This window comes from Chelon labrosus (assembly GCF_963514085.1).
Source record: "Chelon labrosus genome assembly, chromosome: 19".
NCBI lineage: Eukaryota > Metazoa > Chordata > Actinopteri > Mugiliformes > Mugilidae > Chelon > Chelon labrosus.
Window position 1 is genome coordinate 25,182,058 of NC_140352.1, and position 19,561 is coordinate 25,201,618.

At 39.8% G+C, this 19,561-nt stretch overlaps 1 protein-coding gene across 1 annotated transcript in view; it reads right to left on the minus strand.

The window, feature by feature from the left end:
* LOC311504118 (rho GTPase-activating protein 23-like) overlaps positions 1–17,593 on the minus strand; it is a gene marked incomplete at its 3' end in the record, with an annotated part of 44,179 nt that extends 26,586 nt beyond the window's left edge. The window contains exon 1 of the mRNA XM_084567109.1: positions 17,290–17,593. Within this exon, the coding sequence (XP_084423235.1) occupies positions 17,290–17,502 (213 nt within the window). The 5' untranslated portion in view covers positions 17,503–17,593. The remainder of the gene's footprint in view (positions 1–17,289) is intronic.
* Between the last annotated feature and the right edge of the window lie 1,968 nt (positions 17,594–19,561).

The window sequence follows — 19,561 nt, forward strand, 5'->3', positions numbered from 1 at the left end:
ATGTTATATTTAATTCGGGGCCTCTTACTGTTCCAGACAAATCTTGATTTCATTCTGTTCCATTCCCTAAAATCCTTTGCAGGAAGTGATTGGAATAAGTACAGAAGCCAATTTAGGTGCACTTTCCTGTAAGTCAGTTAAAATGAGCAATATGTCATCTGCGAACAGACTTACTGTATCTTGCATTCATTATCTCCAATTGAAATCGCCTTAATCTCTGGGTCCTCCCTCATTGCCTGAGCTAAGGGCTCTATAAAGAGCGCAAAGCGGGCGGGGCTTAGCAGGCAGCCTCTGCAACAACCTGGTAAGGATTGTAAATAGTGGTAAGAGGCGGATGCTAAATGTTGGTTTACTGCTGCTTGTAAGACTTGCTCTACTAACACTAACAATTTTTTTTATACAATTATCATCTCAGATTTGTGCTCTCCGTTTTGTTTTTCAAAATATTCTGTTTTCAGCATAATGCCAAATACATGTACAGTAAAAACTCCAAAAGAAGAGCAATATAAGAAAAATAATATTGTTATGTGTTACGTGACAGGCAGGGTCAGGGGTCCAAATTGTTTGTGTGTGTTTTCCCTCCTGTTCTCCTCTTCCCCTCCTCCTTCTCACTCCTCTCAGGTAAAATCAACCCAATTAGCCTACACCTGTGGATCGCAGCTTGCCAATCATCCCAGGTTCCGGTATAAAACGGCCGTGCCTGCGGTGACATTCTCTATTGGACAGCGGTGTTGGCGGTCTATGCTTTTGAGCTCAGTAGCGAGAAAAAGTTTACAGTATTTTGTTTTGTTTCGGTTTTGCAAGCTAAAAGTCACAATACAACATTTGCTAGAGATAGGTGTAATTAGAGTAGATTAAGTGGAGAGAGTATTTAGCGAAAGTATCGGCCGACGGCCTGTATAGGTCCGGTATACGATACGCAGCTTATATTCTCTACCATGGCAAACAATCATGAAGATAGTGCTTGTAGTATGGATGAGTTGGACCAAGAGGAAGGGAATTGGCAGATAAGGAGGATAAATAAAGCAAAGCGGAGTAGAGGAATGAAAGAGAGTGAGGAGAAATGGAATGTTGTTGTGAGGTTTGAAGAGTCAGGAGTGAAGAATTTGGATCCATTAAAATTGACGAAAATAATCAAAAATCAGGTTGGCGAGGTTAAGTATGCTAGAGTTCTAAATGATGGAAATTTATTAATTGGATGTAACTCTGAAGAGCAGGTTGGAAGAGCTTTAAAGATGCAAAATGTTGGGAAAGCAGTGGTAAAAAAGGTGGTGAAAGTGGGTGAACAAGGAAGTAAAGGAGTGATTTATGGGATTCCTGTAGCAGTTGAGATGAAGGAGCTGGTCAAAAACTTAAAAGAAAAATGTGATGTTGTTCAGAGTGCAAAGCGGTTAACTAAGGGTGTTGAGAAAAAAGAAACTGAGTCAGTATTGATACAGTTCAGCTCAAAAGAATTGCCTGCAGAGTTATACTTTGGGTATATGAGATATAGAGTAAGAGAGTTCACTCCTAAACCAACAAGATGTTACAAGTGTCAGAAGTTTGGCCATGTAGCTAATTTGTGTAAAGGGACTAAAAGGTGTGCTAAATGTGGTGGGGAGCATGATTATGGGGAATGTGGAGAGGAGGTTAGACCTAAATGTTGTAACTGTGGAGGAGAGCACAGTGCGGCCTACTGGGGATGTGAAGTAATGAGAAGGGAAACCGAGATTCAGAGTGTGAAAAGGAAGGAAAGAGTTTCTTACGCAGAAGCAGTTAAAAGAGTGGAGCAAACAAAGAGGATTGAGGGAGGAAAAGTTAGAGAAGAAATAACAACAGGGAATGTACGGATTCAGAGGCAAGAACTTAGAGAGCAGGAGAAAAAGGAGTGGGAGAAAAAGAGGGACTTGGTTATCTTTATTGCAGGGGTAATTAATGCAACAGCTGAGGTCAAATCTAAAACTGAAAGGATTCAAATTGTTACAAAGGCAGCAATCCAGCATTTGGGTATGCTAGAGTTAAAATGGGAAGATATTAGGGACTGTCTTACTGTACATTCAAGCCAAGAGGTAGGTAAAGGATGATATTATTTATTATGTTCATTCTACAATGGAATGCAAGGAGTTTGTTGGCAAATGGTCAAGATTTTAAACAGTTTATAGAGGGGAAAAATGTAAAACCAGATGTAATGTGTATTCAAGAAACATGGTTAAAACCCAGATTTGATTTTGCTTTAGCTAATTATATTGTTATCAGACGAGACAGAGAGCAAGGAAGTGGTGGGGGTTGTGCTACTTTTGTAAAGAAGGGTATACCTTATAGGGTGTTGGGTTCAGGGAAGGAACACGAATATGTGGTAGTGGAAGTATGGACAGACAAAAAGAAAATAGTAGTGATAAATTATTATAACCCTTGTAAACAGTTAGAATTAAATGAACTAGAGGTAATAGAAGGCCAGAATAAAGATAATGTTGTATGGTGTGGAGATTTTAATGCCCATAATACACTGTGGGGAGGGGAAAAAACAGACAAAAATGGGCAGGTGATTGAAGAACTAATGAATGATAGGAACTTAGTTTGTTTAAATGATGGTAGAGGGACTAGGATTGATATTAGAACTGGTAAAGAGTCAGTGTTAGACCTCACATTTATATCTAGTAGAATGGTGTCAAAGTGTGAGTGGGAAGTGCATGGAGAAAGCACTATTGGAAGTGATCACTACCCAGTTATATGTAAATTGGATGTTGATGTAAGGGTGAATGTAGAAGATAGTCATGGAAAGTGGATTTTTAAAAAGGCCGACTGGGAGAGATTTATGGAAACAAGTGATTTGTATATTAGTTCACTTGAAGAAACAAATGATGTTGAAAGGAGTGAAATTGAGTTGCGACAAAGTATTTATATGGCTGCAATGACTACAATACCAAAAAGTTCAGGAAAACTGGCTAGAAAAGGGGTTCCATGGTGGAATGTTAAATGTGATGAGGTAGTTAGGGAAAGGAATAGAGCGTTTAGAAGGTTAAAAAGAACTCATAATTTTCAACATCTGATTGAATATAAGAAAGCACAAGCAATAGTGAGAAGAATCATAAGGCAAAGAAAAAGATCATACTGGAGGGAGTATTGTAGCTCAATTGGAAGTACTGTTAATATAAATGATGTGTGGCGAATGATCAAGAAAATGGAGGGTAATAGAAGAGAGTGGAATTATCCCATCCTTTCAGTTGGTGAACAGGTGGCTGTAACAAACCTAGAGAAAGCAGAAATGATGGTGAATACACTGAATAAAGTGCATAGTTCCAGTAATTTATCAGAAGAAGAAAGAAGGGGTAGGGAAGAAACAAGGAGTCTGTATGCTGAGATTATTCAAAAGAAAGGAAAAATAGAGGATAAATATAATGTTCCATTCACACTGAGAGAGTTAAAAAATGCGTTGGATAAGTGTAAGAATTCAGCTCCTGGTAAAGATGAAATTTGTTATAGCATGTTAAGAAATTTAAGTGATAAGGGAATTCAGAAGGTTTTAAATGTATTTAATAGAGTCTGGGAGGAAGGAAAGATTCCAGCAGGGTGGAAGGAGGCAGTTATTATTCCAATAAGAAAACCGGGAAAAGATCCAAGTAATCCAGCAAACTATAGACCAATAGCGCTAACTTCTCACTTAGGTAAGTTAATGGAAAGGTTGGTGAATGGAAGGTTAATGCACTTTATTGAAGAAAGGGGGCTGATGGCTAGTTGTCAGAGTGGTTTTAGAAAGGGGAGAAGCACTATTGATTCTATCATATGTCTTGAGGATGAAATAAGAAAAGCACAGATACAAAAAGAAACAGTTGTAGCAGTATTTTTAGATGTGGAAAAAGCGTATGATATGCTATGGGTAGAGGGTCTTTTAATCAAAATGCATATGCTAGGAGTTAGGGGAAATATGTTTAACTGGGTAATGGACTTTTTAAATAATAGAAGCATTCAGGTGAAAATAGGGACAGAAACCTCTAGAAGGTGTTTGGTAGAAAATGGGACACCACAAGGGAGTGTTATTAGTCCATTGCTGTTCAATATAATGATTAATGATGTTTTTTCTAATGTTCAGCCAGAAATGGGAAAGTCATTGTTTGCAGATGATGGTAGCATATGGAAAAGGGGGAAAAATGTAAAGTATACTTTGAAGAAGGTACAGGAAGCTCTAACCCTAGTGGAAAATTGGGGAAGGAAATGGGGTTTTAGATTCTCTATCGAGAAGACTAAGGTTATGTTTTTTACTAGGAAGAAAGTTGATGAAAGTATAAAATTGAAACTGTATGGTAGGAATTTGGAAAGGGTAAATAGCTTTAAATTTCTTGGTGTGGTCTTTGACACTAGACTTACATGGAGGGAGCATGTTTTAAAAGTAGCAGATAAATGTAAGAGGGTAATGAATTTAATGAGATGTCTTGTTGGAACAGAATGGGGAACAGATGTAGTTTCCTTGAAGCAAATTTATATATATTTAATCAGAGCAAGAATTGAATATGGGTGTTTGATTTATGGATCTGCAGCCAAGTCAGTTTTAGCTGAGTTAGATGTAGTTCAAGCTAAGGCATTAAGAATATGTACAGGAGCTGTGCGATCTTCTCCAGTATGTTCCTTACAGGTAGAAATAGGAGAAATGCCACTCTGTTTGAGGAGAAAGCAGCTGCAGGCTAACTATTGGGTTAACCTGATGGGCCAAAGGGATGTTCATCCAGTTAAAATAGCAATTCAGTCAAGCTGGGAGAGAGGGAGGGCAAGAATTACAAGTTTTGGATGGACAGGGGAGACAGTGGCACAGGAAATGGCTATACGGGATAAGACCTTTTGTCCAGGAGTACTGTGGCCATCAGTTCCTTTATGGCAGTTGGAGGTCCCAAAGACTGATCTAGAGATACTTGGGATTAAGTTAAAAAACCCAGAGTCAAATTTGGTACATGAATTCCAGTGTCATATAAGTGAAAGATATCAGGAACACATATTAATTTTCACTGATGGGTCAAAGGATCAAGAAACAGGTGCTACAGGAGCAGCTTTTGTTGTTCAGAGGTGGAATGTTCAAGCTTTTAAGAGAACCTCAAATTTTCTAAGTGTGTTCACAGTTGAATTATTTGCAATCTTGATGGCTGTGCAATGGACTGAACAGATTCAAGACCATAAAGTGTTGATATGTAGTGACTCTGTGTCAGCTATCAATAGTATTGGGAAAGGGTCATCAAAGAGTCGACAAGACCTTGTATATGATATACTTCTGGCAATTAGAGATGTGAAAATGAGAGGAGTAGAAATATCATTCATATGGGTCCCAGCTCATGTAGGTATTGTAACAAATGAAAAAGTTGATAAATTGGCTAAGGAAGCTGCTCAAAAGGAAAACATAGATGTCAACATAAAGTTATCCAAGGCTGAGGGTAAAAGTATTGTGTGGCAGGAAACCATTTTAAAATGGCAACAGCTCTGGGAACAAGAAACCAAAGGGAGGCACCTATTCTCATTATCTAGCAAGGTAACTGACTCAGTTAATGTTTTTAAAAGAGAAGGAATGAGACGTAAGGAGCAGGTAATTATTTCTAGGATGAGGATTGGTCACACGTTTCTGAACAGCACGTTATTTATTTTAGGAAAACATCAGAATGGTTTGTGTTCATGCCAGGAACCTGAGACAGTACAACATGTGTTGATTTATTGTAGAAATTACGTCCTCCAAAGACAAGAACTTGTCAGAGAAATGCGTGAAATGGGATTGAAAGAAGTATCTTTGAAAAATATTTTAGAAGTAGGGTCAAGCAGGAGGGGAAAACGGTGTTTTTTCAAATTTTTAATAGATTCTGGTCTATATAGCAGAATATAGTGCACTAAGGTGCTAGTCCTGCAGATGGCAGCAATGCAACTTTTTGGATGCCGGCTGCCGTAAAACCCCAAAGAAGAAGAAGAAGAAGAAGACATTCTCTATTCTCTGCCTGCCTTCACTGTTGATTTTCGTGTTCTGTGCTGTACTTCGTTAAGTAAACTTTGTAGTTAAAAACTGTAGGTTTGTGGAGTGAGTAAGTGTGACAAGGTAAGTTTTGGAGTACTCTATACATTTTTTTCAATCACGTAGCACTTCCTTGTATATAAACACTAGGTTTTAGGGTTGGTGCCACTTTTGTACTTATTTTTGTTAAGCTTCATTTGTAGATCAGTTAGAGTCAGGTTTTTGTTTGCATTTTGTTTCAATTGTAGCCTCAGTATAGGGCAGGCCTAGTTTTGTTGCATGCTTTTTTTGTTTGTTTATTTGGCACAACACCATCCCACACTCCTCCACAATTCAGATGTATGTTTATCTTGTTTCTGCTGTTCTCTTCTCTCTCTCTTCCCTGTCTGTACCCGGCTGGCCTTAGGCAGATGGGTCCCTCCATATGAGCTGGGTTCTGCTCAAGGTTTCTTCCTGTTAAAAGGGAGTTTTTTCTTGCCACCGTCGCCTTCAGGCTTGCTCTGGGGGTTTCAGGCCAGGTTTTGTAAAGCGTCTTGAGACAATTTGTATTGTTATTGACGCTATATAAATAAAATTGAATTGAAAATTGTATATCTATATTAGTAGTTTCTTTAGTTAATAAAGCATTTTTCTGTTCTTCCTCACATGAACTGTGGCTTCATTTATTTTGATCGTTGTGTTTGTCTCCTTGCCCTCAAACCACCTAAGGAGTCGTAACATTATGCATGTGTAAGCTGCATCTCTACATCTCCACGCTGAAATTCTAAATGTGTTCTCGGAGTAAGAATTAAACATTCCAAAATTTGGGGCATTGAAGAACTTTAGGTATCTTAGTCTTCAGATATTTACTAGTAGTAGCTTTTGAAATTGACAATATCCTTAACCTGTATATTCAGAGCCTGCAAGTCTGATATTTCACAAGTAAAATCCCACAAATGTAAGAGGAAATTCCATGGTCAAATCTTCTACATGCAGTACCTTATCCTTTGCGGGTAAAGGAATATAAAAACATTTTCTCCAGCAGTTTGCATCTTAATCTCTCTTTTGTGCCAGTGTTGTGGTATCCATATACTTACTATGTTGGGCAGCAAGTGGCAAAAATGTCAAGAATCATTGCTACCATCTAAATTCTCTCATCTTTTCGTTTGCTTTAACTAATATATCATTTGCAAGCATCTAAAGCAGGCTTTTCCTGAAAATGGAAGTTGTGTTTCACCAGAATAACATTTCCTGACTATATGATAAAAATGTATAATTTTCTGAATGTGTGAGAAATGCAGTCTGAATACCATTCAAAGAATGCTAGGGTTCAGATTCAAGTGCAGTTTTGTGACTCTTTATATTATGTGGTCACAGTTGTGATGTGGAGGAAATTTGTTATAAGTGTTAGACCAAGTCTTACAAGCAGCAGTAAACCAACATTTAGCATTCCCATCTTACCATTATTCACAATCCTTACCAGTTACTCAATTGTTGGCCTGGAAGGGATGCTCTTGCATAACATCAGAGCTGACTCAAATACAGCTCACCACTACCATGGGCTGACAACTCACTCTTGTTTTTTTTTTTTGTTTTTTTTTTTTTTCTTCTGCCCTCATTGTCTATTGTTTCTGTCTTAGTATTTTAATATCAAACATTGACTGGATACTGGAATAATCACATTCAGATCAATGGAAAGCGGAACAGGGAAAGACATCCTCCTATCCATCCACAAACACAGCTCTTATACAATGCATGAGACACGTGGCAAAAAAGCAGCATGGGTCTCTGTGTGTCTACTACATCCAATAAACCACAACAGGGGTGAATTAGATAATACCTAAAGGAGACGCAAAGACATGGCATAAAGCATGTGCTCATATTTGAATGAATCCTACAGTCTACCCCCAAACTACAGATGACAGAGGGAGTGGGCATACTGAAGATATTATATTGTGGATGATCTATGTATTTTGTATGCAATCTGCTTTTCAGAGAAATTGTACACCAACAAATAACAGTGCTGTTTAAACATTCCTACTCCAAGCAAAAGCATGATTGGTTGTGACACAATTAGGACAAAGCTCACTGGACACACTACAAATCTTGGAATAGTATATTATCATAACTAAAGACATGGTTGCACAGATGTGTGCATAAGGCTTTTACGTCCCTCATTTGAATTGACAAGCTGGGTATGCAGGCAGGAATTTTCACAACTAATCATGTGATCACATAATTTAATACTGTATGTATCGCAAATAACAGGTAGAAACTGCTATTATGCTCACTTCCAATCTGTGTTCACTATCGTAGCATAGGCTAATGCCACTGTTAAAGTTAATAGTAACAAGATCATTTTATGTTCCCTGTGACCCTCACATGGTCAATAATTGTGTCCTTCTCCCTCAAAGACCGTGGATTAGAACAGACAGGAAAGGTTAAAGCAAGATAGCAGACAAAGCATCCTAGAAGAAAAACACCTGTCCACAGTCACCAGATGAGACGAGGGATGGGAGCCCTGCAGAATGATAAAAGCCAAAAGTCTGTTTTTTGGAATGCAGTTAACCCCTATGTAAAAGCACAGACCGCAGAATACATGAGAAAAAAAGAAGACTTATCTATTTATGTTATCAGCACTGGAAGGTTTTCTTATTTGCTTCCCACAGTTCAAATGTTGGAGTACAAAAGTTCATGTGGATCGAAGGTTATTGTAGTTAACTTGTATGAAGAACGAGTTAAAAACAACACAAAGACAAAAAGACACTAAGTCCTTTCTTTCCTTAAGATTCATCAATTGTTGTACAGATGCACAACTCTAATCTTCACCTTGGTGTTTTTGTTCCTGGACATACACAGGAAACTGTATTTGTCCAGGAACAAAAATACATACCTGAATACATATTGCAGCGTCGCACACAAAATATGCTCTGGAGGCTTTTCTTCAAGTTTACTGAAGGTTGAACATGGGCTACTGTCGGCCATAGACTACCACCGTCAGACTGACACTTCTAATATGTGGCTCTCGATTGGAAAAAACAAACAAACAAACAAAAAAGCAAGTTACAACCACAGCAACACTGTCAACTAATAGAACACAACAGAACTGAACATAAACACATGGTCTTATCTATACTGCAGATATGTTTAGCCTATATAAATTGGCACCGTCAATAGCGTTTAATTGTACTTCTCTCAAACACAAGACAAAGTGAGTGGCATCAAGATGAACACAAGGCCCGACAGGACTGCAAGCAGTGCACACAATCCCCTCTAACTGAACTACCTAATCAAAACTAACTAAACTTACTGACCCATACTCTTCATATGGCGACTTGTGGCGGGTATTTGCACTGGAGACTGCTGGCATGGGAAAGCGACCATTCACTGGCAACAAACCCAGAACCACAGCCATGCTCCCGAGACCAAGCTCTAACTGCTTTCACCCCAACATACAGAAAAAAAAAATAAATCTCAAACGAGCACCGCTGCTAACACATGACAGGGGAAAATAGCTCCAACACGCACAGTGAACACCAGAGCTCATTCATAAAGTTGTGGACCAGCCCCCACTTTGTCATGACCTGGCTCATAAGCCATGACAAAAAATGGAGTGACACAGGTTAAACGTAAAGGTTAACAGATTTGTTTTGTCAAAGTCAGCAACCAACCCATAAGAGCAAAATGAGCTCTGAGTGGGAGTATCAGTATGTCTGTGAATGGGTGCATGATAGTGTGTGTGTGTATTGTTGGAAGGTAAGAGATCGAGAGGCGAGAGGCGAGAGCGAGTGAGGGCTGAGACTGACAGATCTTAAAGGATCAGGGAGACACTTCCGGTTACCCAAAATGAAACCCGCCCACTAAGGTATCTGCAGTAAACAGACATGCAACAAAACAAGGGCACAGAACAGGCCCTACAGCAGCAGACGGCCGTCACAGCGTGTTGTAAGATAGGATAATGCAGCCGGCATAAAAAATCTGTATATCTCCGAAGACTTTTCCGTGTACTGCAGCTTAAGGTCTAATAACATCAGACAATAAAATTCACCAGCAAATTTGATTTGTTGATTTGCAGCAATTAAAAATGAGCAATTCTATAAGCAATTCAATGAAGACAAATGGCTGAACTATTTAACAACGTTAACCCTAACCTGTAGGTTAGGATTAACACTGTTAAATAGCTGGTGATGTCTTAACGTACAAAGCAAAATGACTATAGTAATGTTAGACCTGCAATGTTGACACTACGAATGTTATTACTGGCACAGGTATATTTGTTGGAACTGTGCAACAATGCCCAAAGAGCATGAGAATGTCTGCTGCAGGGAGTCTGTGCATTTATATATTTACAACAGGATGCATTCAATCTATTCTATAGACTATGGGCCTTTGAGTCTAAGAGGGATAGATGGGTATGTTTTTCTGTGCCTAAGTGCCTAAGTTTCTAGTTATTATTATTATAACACAAATATGATTAAGGAATGAAATATAATAAGTAAAGCCCCGCAATAGACTGGCGACCTGTCCAGGGTGTACCCCCGCCTCTCGCCCAATGACAGCTGGGATAGGCTCCAGCAGACCCCGCGACCCTTGAACAAGCGGTTACAGAAGATGAATGAATGAATATAATAAGTTAATGTTTGCATAATGTCAATCTTTAGTGTTGATCACATTTCCAAAACTAAAAAATCCCACCAACATCCTTTCAGCAAAGTTATTTATTGCCAACAACGAAAACTACAACAACTAGTGCAGAAATTACAAAAATAATATGTATATACGTTGTCATAGACTTCAAATGTCTCTCCTATTGCCTGTTATAAAAATACCAGTGTAACTGCTTAATTATTACAGATTCCTAACCTACAGACGTTTTGTAAGCTTGTGTGGGCTGGGGCTTTTTTGGGAAGAGGATCAGATTGGTGCTGGCCTCCCGCATTGTCCAAATGATCGAGCAAGGTGTCAGGACTTCATATCTGCCCTTGATTAAACCTTGAGGCATACCTGGATATGCCTTCCATATCGTACACACACTCAGCAGAGACTCAATAATGATCTTCATCACATCATATTGTGCTGGGTCCTGAAATCAATAGTCCTGTTCAGGGACAGACTGGTCATCTGGCATACCAGGCATTATCCCAGTGGTCCGACGTGCTATTTGGGCCGACAGTCCTGACACTTTTTTTTTAGTTTACATATTGGTCTGACCCCATAAATGAGAGTCGGCGAGAGAGTAGTGCAATCCTGTAGTGCAAAAAGTATTGACCAGTGAAAATGGATGAATGCTGCTTTACGAGCTGGGTCCCTGGACCTGAGATTCCCATTGCTTAAACCAAGCCTTAAGTGTCCATTGCACCGTGATGCATTGATCTTGCATCTCTGATGTTCCAGCCCTGGTTCCAACCTGTCTAAATCTCAATATAACACGAGTTCAATAAGAAATAGAATCAAATGTAAATGCACCAGCTATCCGTTCAAGTTACAAACGTGTTACACAGCACCCCCAACATTTCTGGATAACAGTGTTGGCTATAACTTTTCGTTTACAAAAGAGGTAAATAAGGCACCTTCATAGTTGGTAAACTACTACTGAGGAGCCTTTAATTAAAAAATAATAAAAATAAATGAAAAAAAAATTAACAATAAAAGTAAAAACAAAAATGCTAAGCACAACCAGGCTAGGGTCTGACCCCAAAAATAGTCTTATAGAGAAAACACAACACGTAACACAACACGAATTCTAAACCATCCCTTATCTATCGGACATGGGGTTATCCATTTCAATTTAGACAAGCAGCAACGAATTGCTAACAACAACTAGGCCTCTGTCAGTCCCCATTTGGTATAAACCGACCTCCGTAGTAATCTTGTACGAGGGGGTCTGATAACGTCAGCCCTCTGTTGACCCGGAGTTGTGTCGGCGCTGCGACTCGATGAAGTCTTGGGCATCCTTGAGGGAAGTGAGCCGTCTCCGTCTTCCCTCCGTGGTCATGATGAACAGCTTAGCCGGGTAGTGGAGAGCCGGTTTGAGGCCGAGGTTGTAGAGCTCCTTCATGACGTCACAATACACTGAGCGTTGCTCCAATATCTCAGGGCAATATTCCTCTAATATGTGAAGCGGAGCATCGTAGCTTGCCTCGTAGCCTTCAGGCTTCGCGCACCACCAGCTCCTGGGTCTGGAATCTGTGAAAGCATATCACGACTGCTCTGGGCTTCCCGCCCGGGGTTGGCTTAGGTGCAAGTGATCGGTGAGCTCGGTCCAGTTCCGGGGCTGATATCAGAGTGGGTTCCCCGAAAACCTCGAGTAGGAGCTGAGAGAAAAACGTTGTTGGGTGAGGACCCTCGATGCCCTCGGGAAGGCCAACAAGCCTTATGTTGTTTCGGCGTCTTCTGCTTTCAAGGTCGATGAGCTTAGCTTTTACCGTGGTGTTCTCCTTGGCGACAGCGGATAGCTTCGCCTCCACGGCTTGCATAACTTGGCTAGTCGTGGTGGCAGATGCTTCTAGCGCAGAGAGGCGTTGTTGGTGTTCCAGTAAAGTGGCCTGAATATTGTTCAACTTCGTTTCGAACTTGGAGAACGCTGCGTTGAATGTTGCCTGGAGCGATGTTAGCATAGCCGTTAGCGTAGCCGTGATGGTGCCGGTTGCCGAGTCTTCCTTCCTTTGCTCTTCTCTTTTAGATCGGTTAGACACAATTCCAACGTGGGGGGGAGTGCTGGTAGACAAATCTAAGTATTTGTGGCTGGCTATATAGTCGTGGTAGAACTCTTAGGAGTGTTTAAAAGTTAGCAGGTCGGGAGCACGGGAAAGTGCGACTACTCCGTCTTGTCCCACAACCAGAAGCCCCAGGGCTAATTTTTTTTTGTCCCAGTCCGCTCCTGGTCCTGTTACAATGCTGCACATTTGATCTAACTTGACCTTGGAATATTTGCATCATTTTATAATTATAATGCAGACCTCACACAAAAGGTCCAAAGGTTTCAAATAAGAGTTAGCTTGCTCTATTAACGGAACCAGTTTATTCACTGGTTAGGAAAATAATGTGCTGAATATGACAAAAAACAGTGCTGGTCCTCAGGTAGGGTGACCAGATGTCCCGCTTTGTGCGGGACAGTCACGCATTTTCATTACTTTTCACACGTCCCGCAAATTGAGACGTTGTCCCGCATTGTTATTGACAGTCAGACTCCAGTTTCGAAATGCATGTTTTACAATCTGGCATTTATCAAATAGCTGTTTGGAGAAAGCAGTGAGGGCTGTCATCAGGGGTCGGGGCGGGCTGTTTGATCATGTCAATCAAACTGGGACGCGGACGCAGGTTAACGGCGCGCCCACCAACCACAAACAATGCAAATCAGATCAGAACGGCATGCAGCGCGAGACATGGAGGGAAGCACAACCCGTACGACTGAGAAGAGGAAATGCAGCTATAATAAAGACTGGGAAACTATCTATCCAATGCAAGGCGAGTCTGGTAAAGTTTGCTGTGAAGTTTGCTTGAGTCATTTTTCCGTTTCACACGGAGGTGAATACGACGTGAAACGACACAGACAATGCGAGACAAAACGTGTTGCTAACCTTGTGAACTTTGGAAATTTGCATTTAAGCAAGTTTTTATATATATTTATATTGTAAAATATATTTGTTAAGTTTTTATTTGCAGGCTGTTATGTCCTACTGAATCAATCAGATGGCAAAGTAATGCCATAAGCAAAGGGGCAGAATAGAAATATTTATTTTTTCTCATAGTTCTTTTAGACTACCTTGATGCATTGGTATCTCACATTGTCCCACATTGTCCCACACAAACGTAGTCTTTGTCCCACGTCTGGCGAATTGGGATCTGGTCACCCTATCCTCAGGTCCATCATTATGTAGCTACTAGACTTGGCAGAATGACCTTCAAAGGTAAATGTTTCCTTTATGTAACAATGCATTCAATATATAATATGTAAACATAAAAATGCATCATGAAATGTGGCAGTCAAAATTATTTATCCGTGAGTCAGCCATCATGTCCCCAACTAGAATGACATAATGCTCTCATCTTAGTTGATAAAATATGTCATCTTACGCCATCTTCCACCCATGCACGACTGCAGGCTCAGTGTGGATCTGATACATCTTCAACTGCATCCGTTTCACATGCAGTAATATTAGTCCTCACAATCTTGTGCTCACAGCAGAGTGCTTGCATAATTGGGCAATGAAAAACATGTCAGCAGCATTGGTGGAGGCAGTAAACACAACTTCCTTTCCTGTGAAAAAGTAAATCGTTTTTAGCAGCATACACTATAGACGCGGCCTACTGTGTGTACATGCATCTCAGTGTTGACAGTTTGCATAGGTGTCCTACATAGCTGCACAAATGGATTATACTGGTTGAGTAAGCATGAAATAAACAGCCCAACACATAATGTAGTATTGACTGCAAACAGAAAGAACAGCCACGCGTCACAGCTTAACAAATCATGATAGCAATTCTGCAGTTAAGACAACAAGTTTGCTCTGGAGTCTCGCTGCCACATGTTAGCATAAATAATCATACATGGTAAGTTGCCAAATATAAGTAAACCATTTTTCCTAACAAAGCATGTTAACATCGCTGACTCCAACATACATTCTGTCATTTTTCCCACATACAGGAGTGTTGGCAAGAGAAAACTAATTAGCTTAACATTGGCTATTGATAGCATTAGCAATTGCTAAGAATAATATAAGGTTAGGGTACAATAAGTTAAGCTAATGTTAAAGAGACAAAGAAACACATAGTGAAAACTTACATGTCACTGGCATGGAGATATGGTGAGGATAGTTGAAACTGATCCGTCAACTGCAATCTGAAACCGTGTCCTGAGTTATACTGGCCCGGGTTTCTAAAGCAGTCCAGTTCAAAATGGTAGGTGCAAACTAATAACCTTTTACCAACCACTGTGGCACTTCATATATAAACTTTATTCACTGCTGTCTTAAGTCTATAGTACGGTGGCCCTGAAGGTCAAAACACATTTCACAAAACACAACAACATTAGAAAAAACACGACATTTCACAAAACACAACAACATTTGTGTTTTGTGAAATGTCGGGGTTTTTGAAATGTGCAAAAGTAACGCTGGCTGGCACAGAAAATTTTAACAGCCTACAGTTTTTCTTGATTGCTTTGACCTGCTTAAAGAAACTGGGATCCACTCAGTTTTCATCATCACTATCTCAGCAGAGCAAAAGAACCTCTTGCAATTGTATTAACCCTTTCTCATTGGATTGACACATTTTCCCCACCCTTTTGCAAAACAGTTAACATGGATGTCATTCAAGCAGTCAAACTCCATTGTTTTAGCTATGGTAACCAAACAGAAACCATCTATTCCTAACTATTGGAAACTACGTAGCTCTGTATGAAATCACTGAAGCACCTGTTTGACACTCCTTCACACAAATCTTCAATAAGCAATCAGTCTGCAGGCCTTAAAAGGTGCCAAGTCTGTGTTGTTCTTTGCCAGCATGGATGGAGGAGGTCTAAGGCAGATGAGAGTGAGAGGTGAGAGGTAGAGGGGTCCAAAGAAGAGGAGTCCAAGGAAGAGGAGTCCGTGTGCAAGGTGGAGGCGTAGTTGGAAGGGCTCAAGTTTCAGATGAAATTCAACTGTTATTGATCACATTATCAATCATGACCTTTCTCTTAGAGAGAGGTTCTAAACAGAAACAGTTCCACCACTCTCGCCTTGTCAATGAGTGGTTTGGAGTACATCCTCGTATGATCATGTAGTTCCTCCCAGCATATTCCACATTTCTGAATCCCATAGAAGAGTTCTTCAGTGCTTGGAGGTGGAAGGTTTATGATCACCATCCGATGCCCTTGCTGAATGCAATGACTGCAGCTGCCCAAGAAATAGGTGCAGAAGAATGGTAAGGCTAGATAAGGCACGCAAGAAGATTTTTCCCTCGGTGCATTGCAAGAGAGGACATTGAATGTGATGTGGATAAGGCCATGTGGCCCCATTGTCAAGACAGAAGAGACTGAGTATCAATAGTGGCTATTTCTTATACTCTTAATAGATTTTTCTACTTTACTGTAATCAATTTTATTTTTATATTCTTAATTTCTTATACTCCAATAGATTTTTGTTTACATGTATTTTCTGTAATATTTACAGCATTTCAGTTTTCAGCCACAAATTGAAAAAAAAAGAATGTCATGGCATCAATAAAACTTGCATCAAAGCATTACTGATTCTGGATCCAATTCTTCGCAAGAAGGCAAATTTGACACAGCCTATGTAGAAAGACAACAAATGACACTGGCAATAGGCTACAATGACAAGCAATAGTGCACTGATTTGCGCTGAGTGCTGTACTTTGTGGTCCACTGTGTAATGATTGATTGAAAGAGCTCATGTACTTGTTTGCAAGCTGTGTTGTATGAAGGCAAAATTTGTTTTTGTTGCATATTTTAACTGTTTTGACATGGTTAGAGCCAAAATGTGTCATTTTGACTATGAGTGCCACTGTTTAGGCCTGTGTGTTAACTGTTTTAAGCACTAAATCACCCAAATGTGCCCAAATGTGGCAAATGCTTTATTTTGGGTAGTCTGATCCACAGTTATATTTGTATCTGACATGCATTAGTGACGCTAAACCATAGAGACACGCTCTTCTGCAGACAACTGTAAATACTGTAGCTGGTGCAGCCACATGATAGAGGAAGACAGTGATAGATAAATACTTTACAGACCCAGAGGAAAATTTAGTCACATTAATACCTGCCAAAATACCTAACATATGCACCACAGGTATCTGTAACTACCTTATCTGACAGAAGGACAAAGACAAAAGAAAGAATATGCTTAACACATCAAATATCTACTACCTTCAAAAGCCTGCACCAGTGGCATGATTTGAAGAATCAGTATGTCAAATAATTAAGTTAAAATATCATGGATGCCACTAGTCAAATGTTTCTTTGAAATAAAAATGTTTGGATGTTGTTTTGGTAACTAAAGTTACCAAGATGCCTAAATGCAAGATTTTTGTCTATAAAAGTCCCGTTTATATCTCTTAACATCAAAAGAAGTGGTCAGAGACATACCAATGACTTAAATAACATCCTTCCCATCGTGATTTGTAGGAACTGCACTATTGTAGTGGCTGTATAGAGGTCTGGTGGAACACATTTTTTAAGACTTGTTAATTAAAACAAATTTTATTTGTCTTTGCCTTCTTCAAAGAAACAGTATCCCATAATAATCCCAATTATATTTCAGCATTCCTTTAGCAAAACATTGGATCAAGAAAATCAGAGACAAAACATTTCAAATTCAATAGTGTTGCATTTTGGTAAAATAACTAATTACCCAGGACAAGTGTTGGTGCTGTATGATCCTCAGGGAACCCCGTCGTTGTGATGCAATAGGCTTCAGCTGGGGGGAGGGGCAAGGTGAAACATCCCTTAAAACTGACAGCCAGATACAGCGAGGTTCGGCATCGCTACAGTCCACACCAACAGAACACTGAAATTGCCACTCGTGGCCTGACGGAGCTGGTGCAACTCCCGACACCCTCAGCATAGCACTCAAACATTTGAACTATTGTATTGTCTGTGCGGTGAACATGCAATAACACACACTAGAGGTCAGTGTGTTTCGTCATTTGTGTATATACTCCTTTTTGCAACTCATATTTTGATGTTTCGAAGGTCTCAAAAATAGGTGGTCAAGCCGTGATAATCCAATCCAGTGTCAGGAAAAGCATCCAATATCTGATCGGATTAGACTTCGCTAGCTCTCGTCACACGTTTTCGGAAACAAATCCATCCCAAACTAGTTACGTTCCTCTCCTCAAGTAGTTCAGCACAGAAGGAAGTTCGATCAGAATAGGTTTTAGAGTGGGAAACAATCCTGTCCTGTTGATAATAGATCCACTGTGTCCCCTTTCAAGCTGGCACTATAGTACGTCAGTGGCTGTGCCTCACTATCTTTATTGCTGGCTAAGTATAGTCCTCCTTCTTCTCCACGACCCTGCAATGCCTGACTCTCTTTTTTTATTCTCCCTCTCTCCCCCTTGGGTCTATTCGCTGACATCCCTGCACATACTCTCTCTCCTTTTTTCTCTCTCAGTCACAGTCCTCTCATCCTTTAGCACACAGTCCAGCCCATTGGTAGAGTACAGAAATGCTCCTTGGTGTGTGTGCTGGGTCTCTGTGTCACTTCCTTTTAGACTCACAAGGCTGATGCTGCTGTTGGTGTTCAGGGTAAATGCTGACACTATAAACTATGTGGAGAAGTGTAAACAATACGCTGATTTATTAATTACTTGATGGACAGAAATATTATTAACAATAAATATTAATATTAATAGTAATATGACAAATATTATATTGTTCCATTTACAGAGAAATGTCTGCAGATATGTCTGTTCAGATGTTTACCAAAAACAGGGCTAGTGCACTTATCATGCCATGGATAATGACATTAAACATTGAAGGTGACAAAAACAAGCGGCCATATTTATGGAACAAGGTGACAGGCTATTGATGACATTTTACTATAACTATTATCTGCAGAGATAATATTGTGTTGGTATTTGAGTTTGTTAAAAAAAAAACACATTACATAACATTTTACTTCTCTCAACGCTGTTTGTGGGATATGTTCATAGGTTATCACTTGTGTTGTTTGGAAAACACAAAAAACGATTATTTTTGTTGTGGTGTGTCGCCTACCCGTTCCTTAGCTGAGTTTTTATGTGATTTTGTGCTTAGAACAGGTAAAGTCATTATAGTAGGCGACTTTAACATCCATGCCGATGTTGTCAATGACAGCCTTAGTTCTTCATTTACGTCAACGATTGGCTTTTCTCAGAATGTAAACAGATCAACTCACTGTCCTACACAAATAGACAGTGTTGTGCATGACTGTGTTTGTTTTTTTACAAGAATAGCTCGTAGCTGCTCATTTAAAAAAACAACAAAACAAAAAAGACCCAGATGTCTTAGCCAACTACAGAGCAATTTCCAAACCTTCCTTTTATTTCTAAAATTCTAGAAAAAGTCATTTCTAATCAGTAGTGTGCCCATTTAAACAGGAATGGTTTGTTTGAAGAGTTTCAGTCAGGTTATAGAGTTCATCATAGTACAGGAACAGCTCTGGTTAAAGTTACCAGTGATCTCCTCATGGCTTCAGATAATGAACTTGTGTCTGTACTTGTTCTGCTAGATCTTAGTGCTGCATTTGACACTATTGATCACAATATTGTACTACAGGGACTTGAAAGTGTGATCAAGATTAAAGGAACTGCATTAGACTGGTTTGAATCCTATCTGTCAGACAGATTCCAGTTTGTCCATGTCAACGATGGTTATTTATACAAAAGTAAGTTATGGAGTTCCTCAGGGTTCTGTGCTAGGACCAATACTCTTCACATTATATATGCTTCCCTTAGGCCAGGGAAGTGGCCCTTAGATTAATTTTTGAAAATTATAAAAATGTGTCCTCTGCGGCACTGAATCAGTTGTAATGACCACTAGATGGCGCCTCCAATGCAGACGCCACCTCGTGCATGCTTCCACCGGGTCTTCTCTACCAGTGAAGAAGAGACATTGAGCCATGGCTAAGAGCGGAGGAGAGA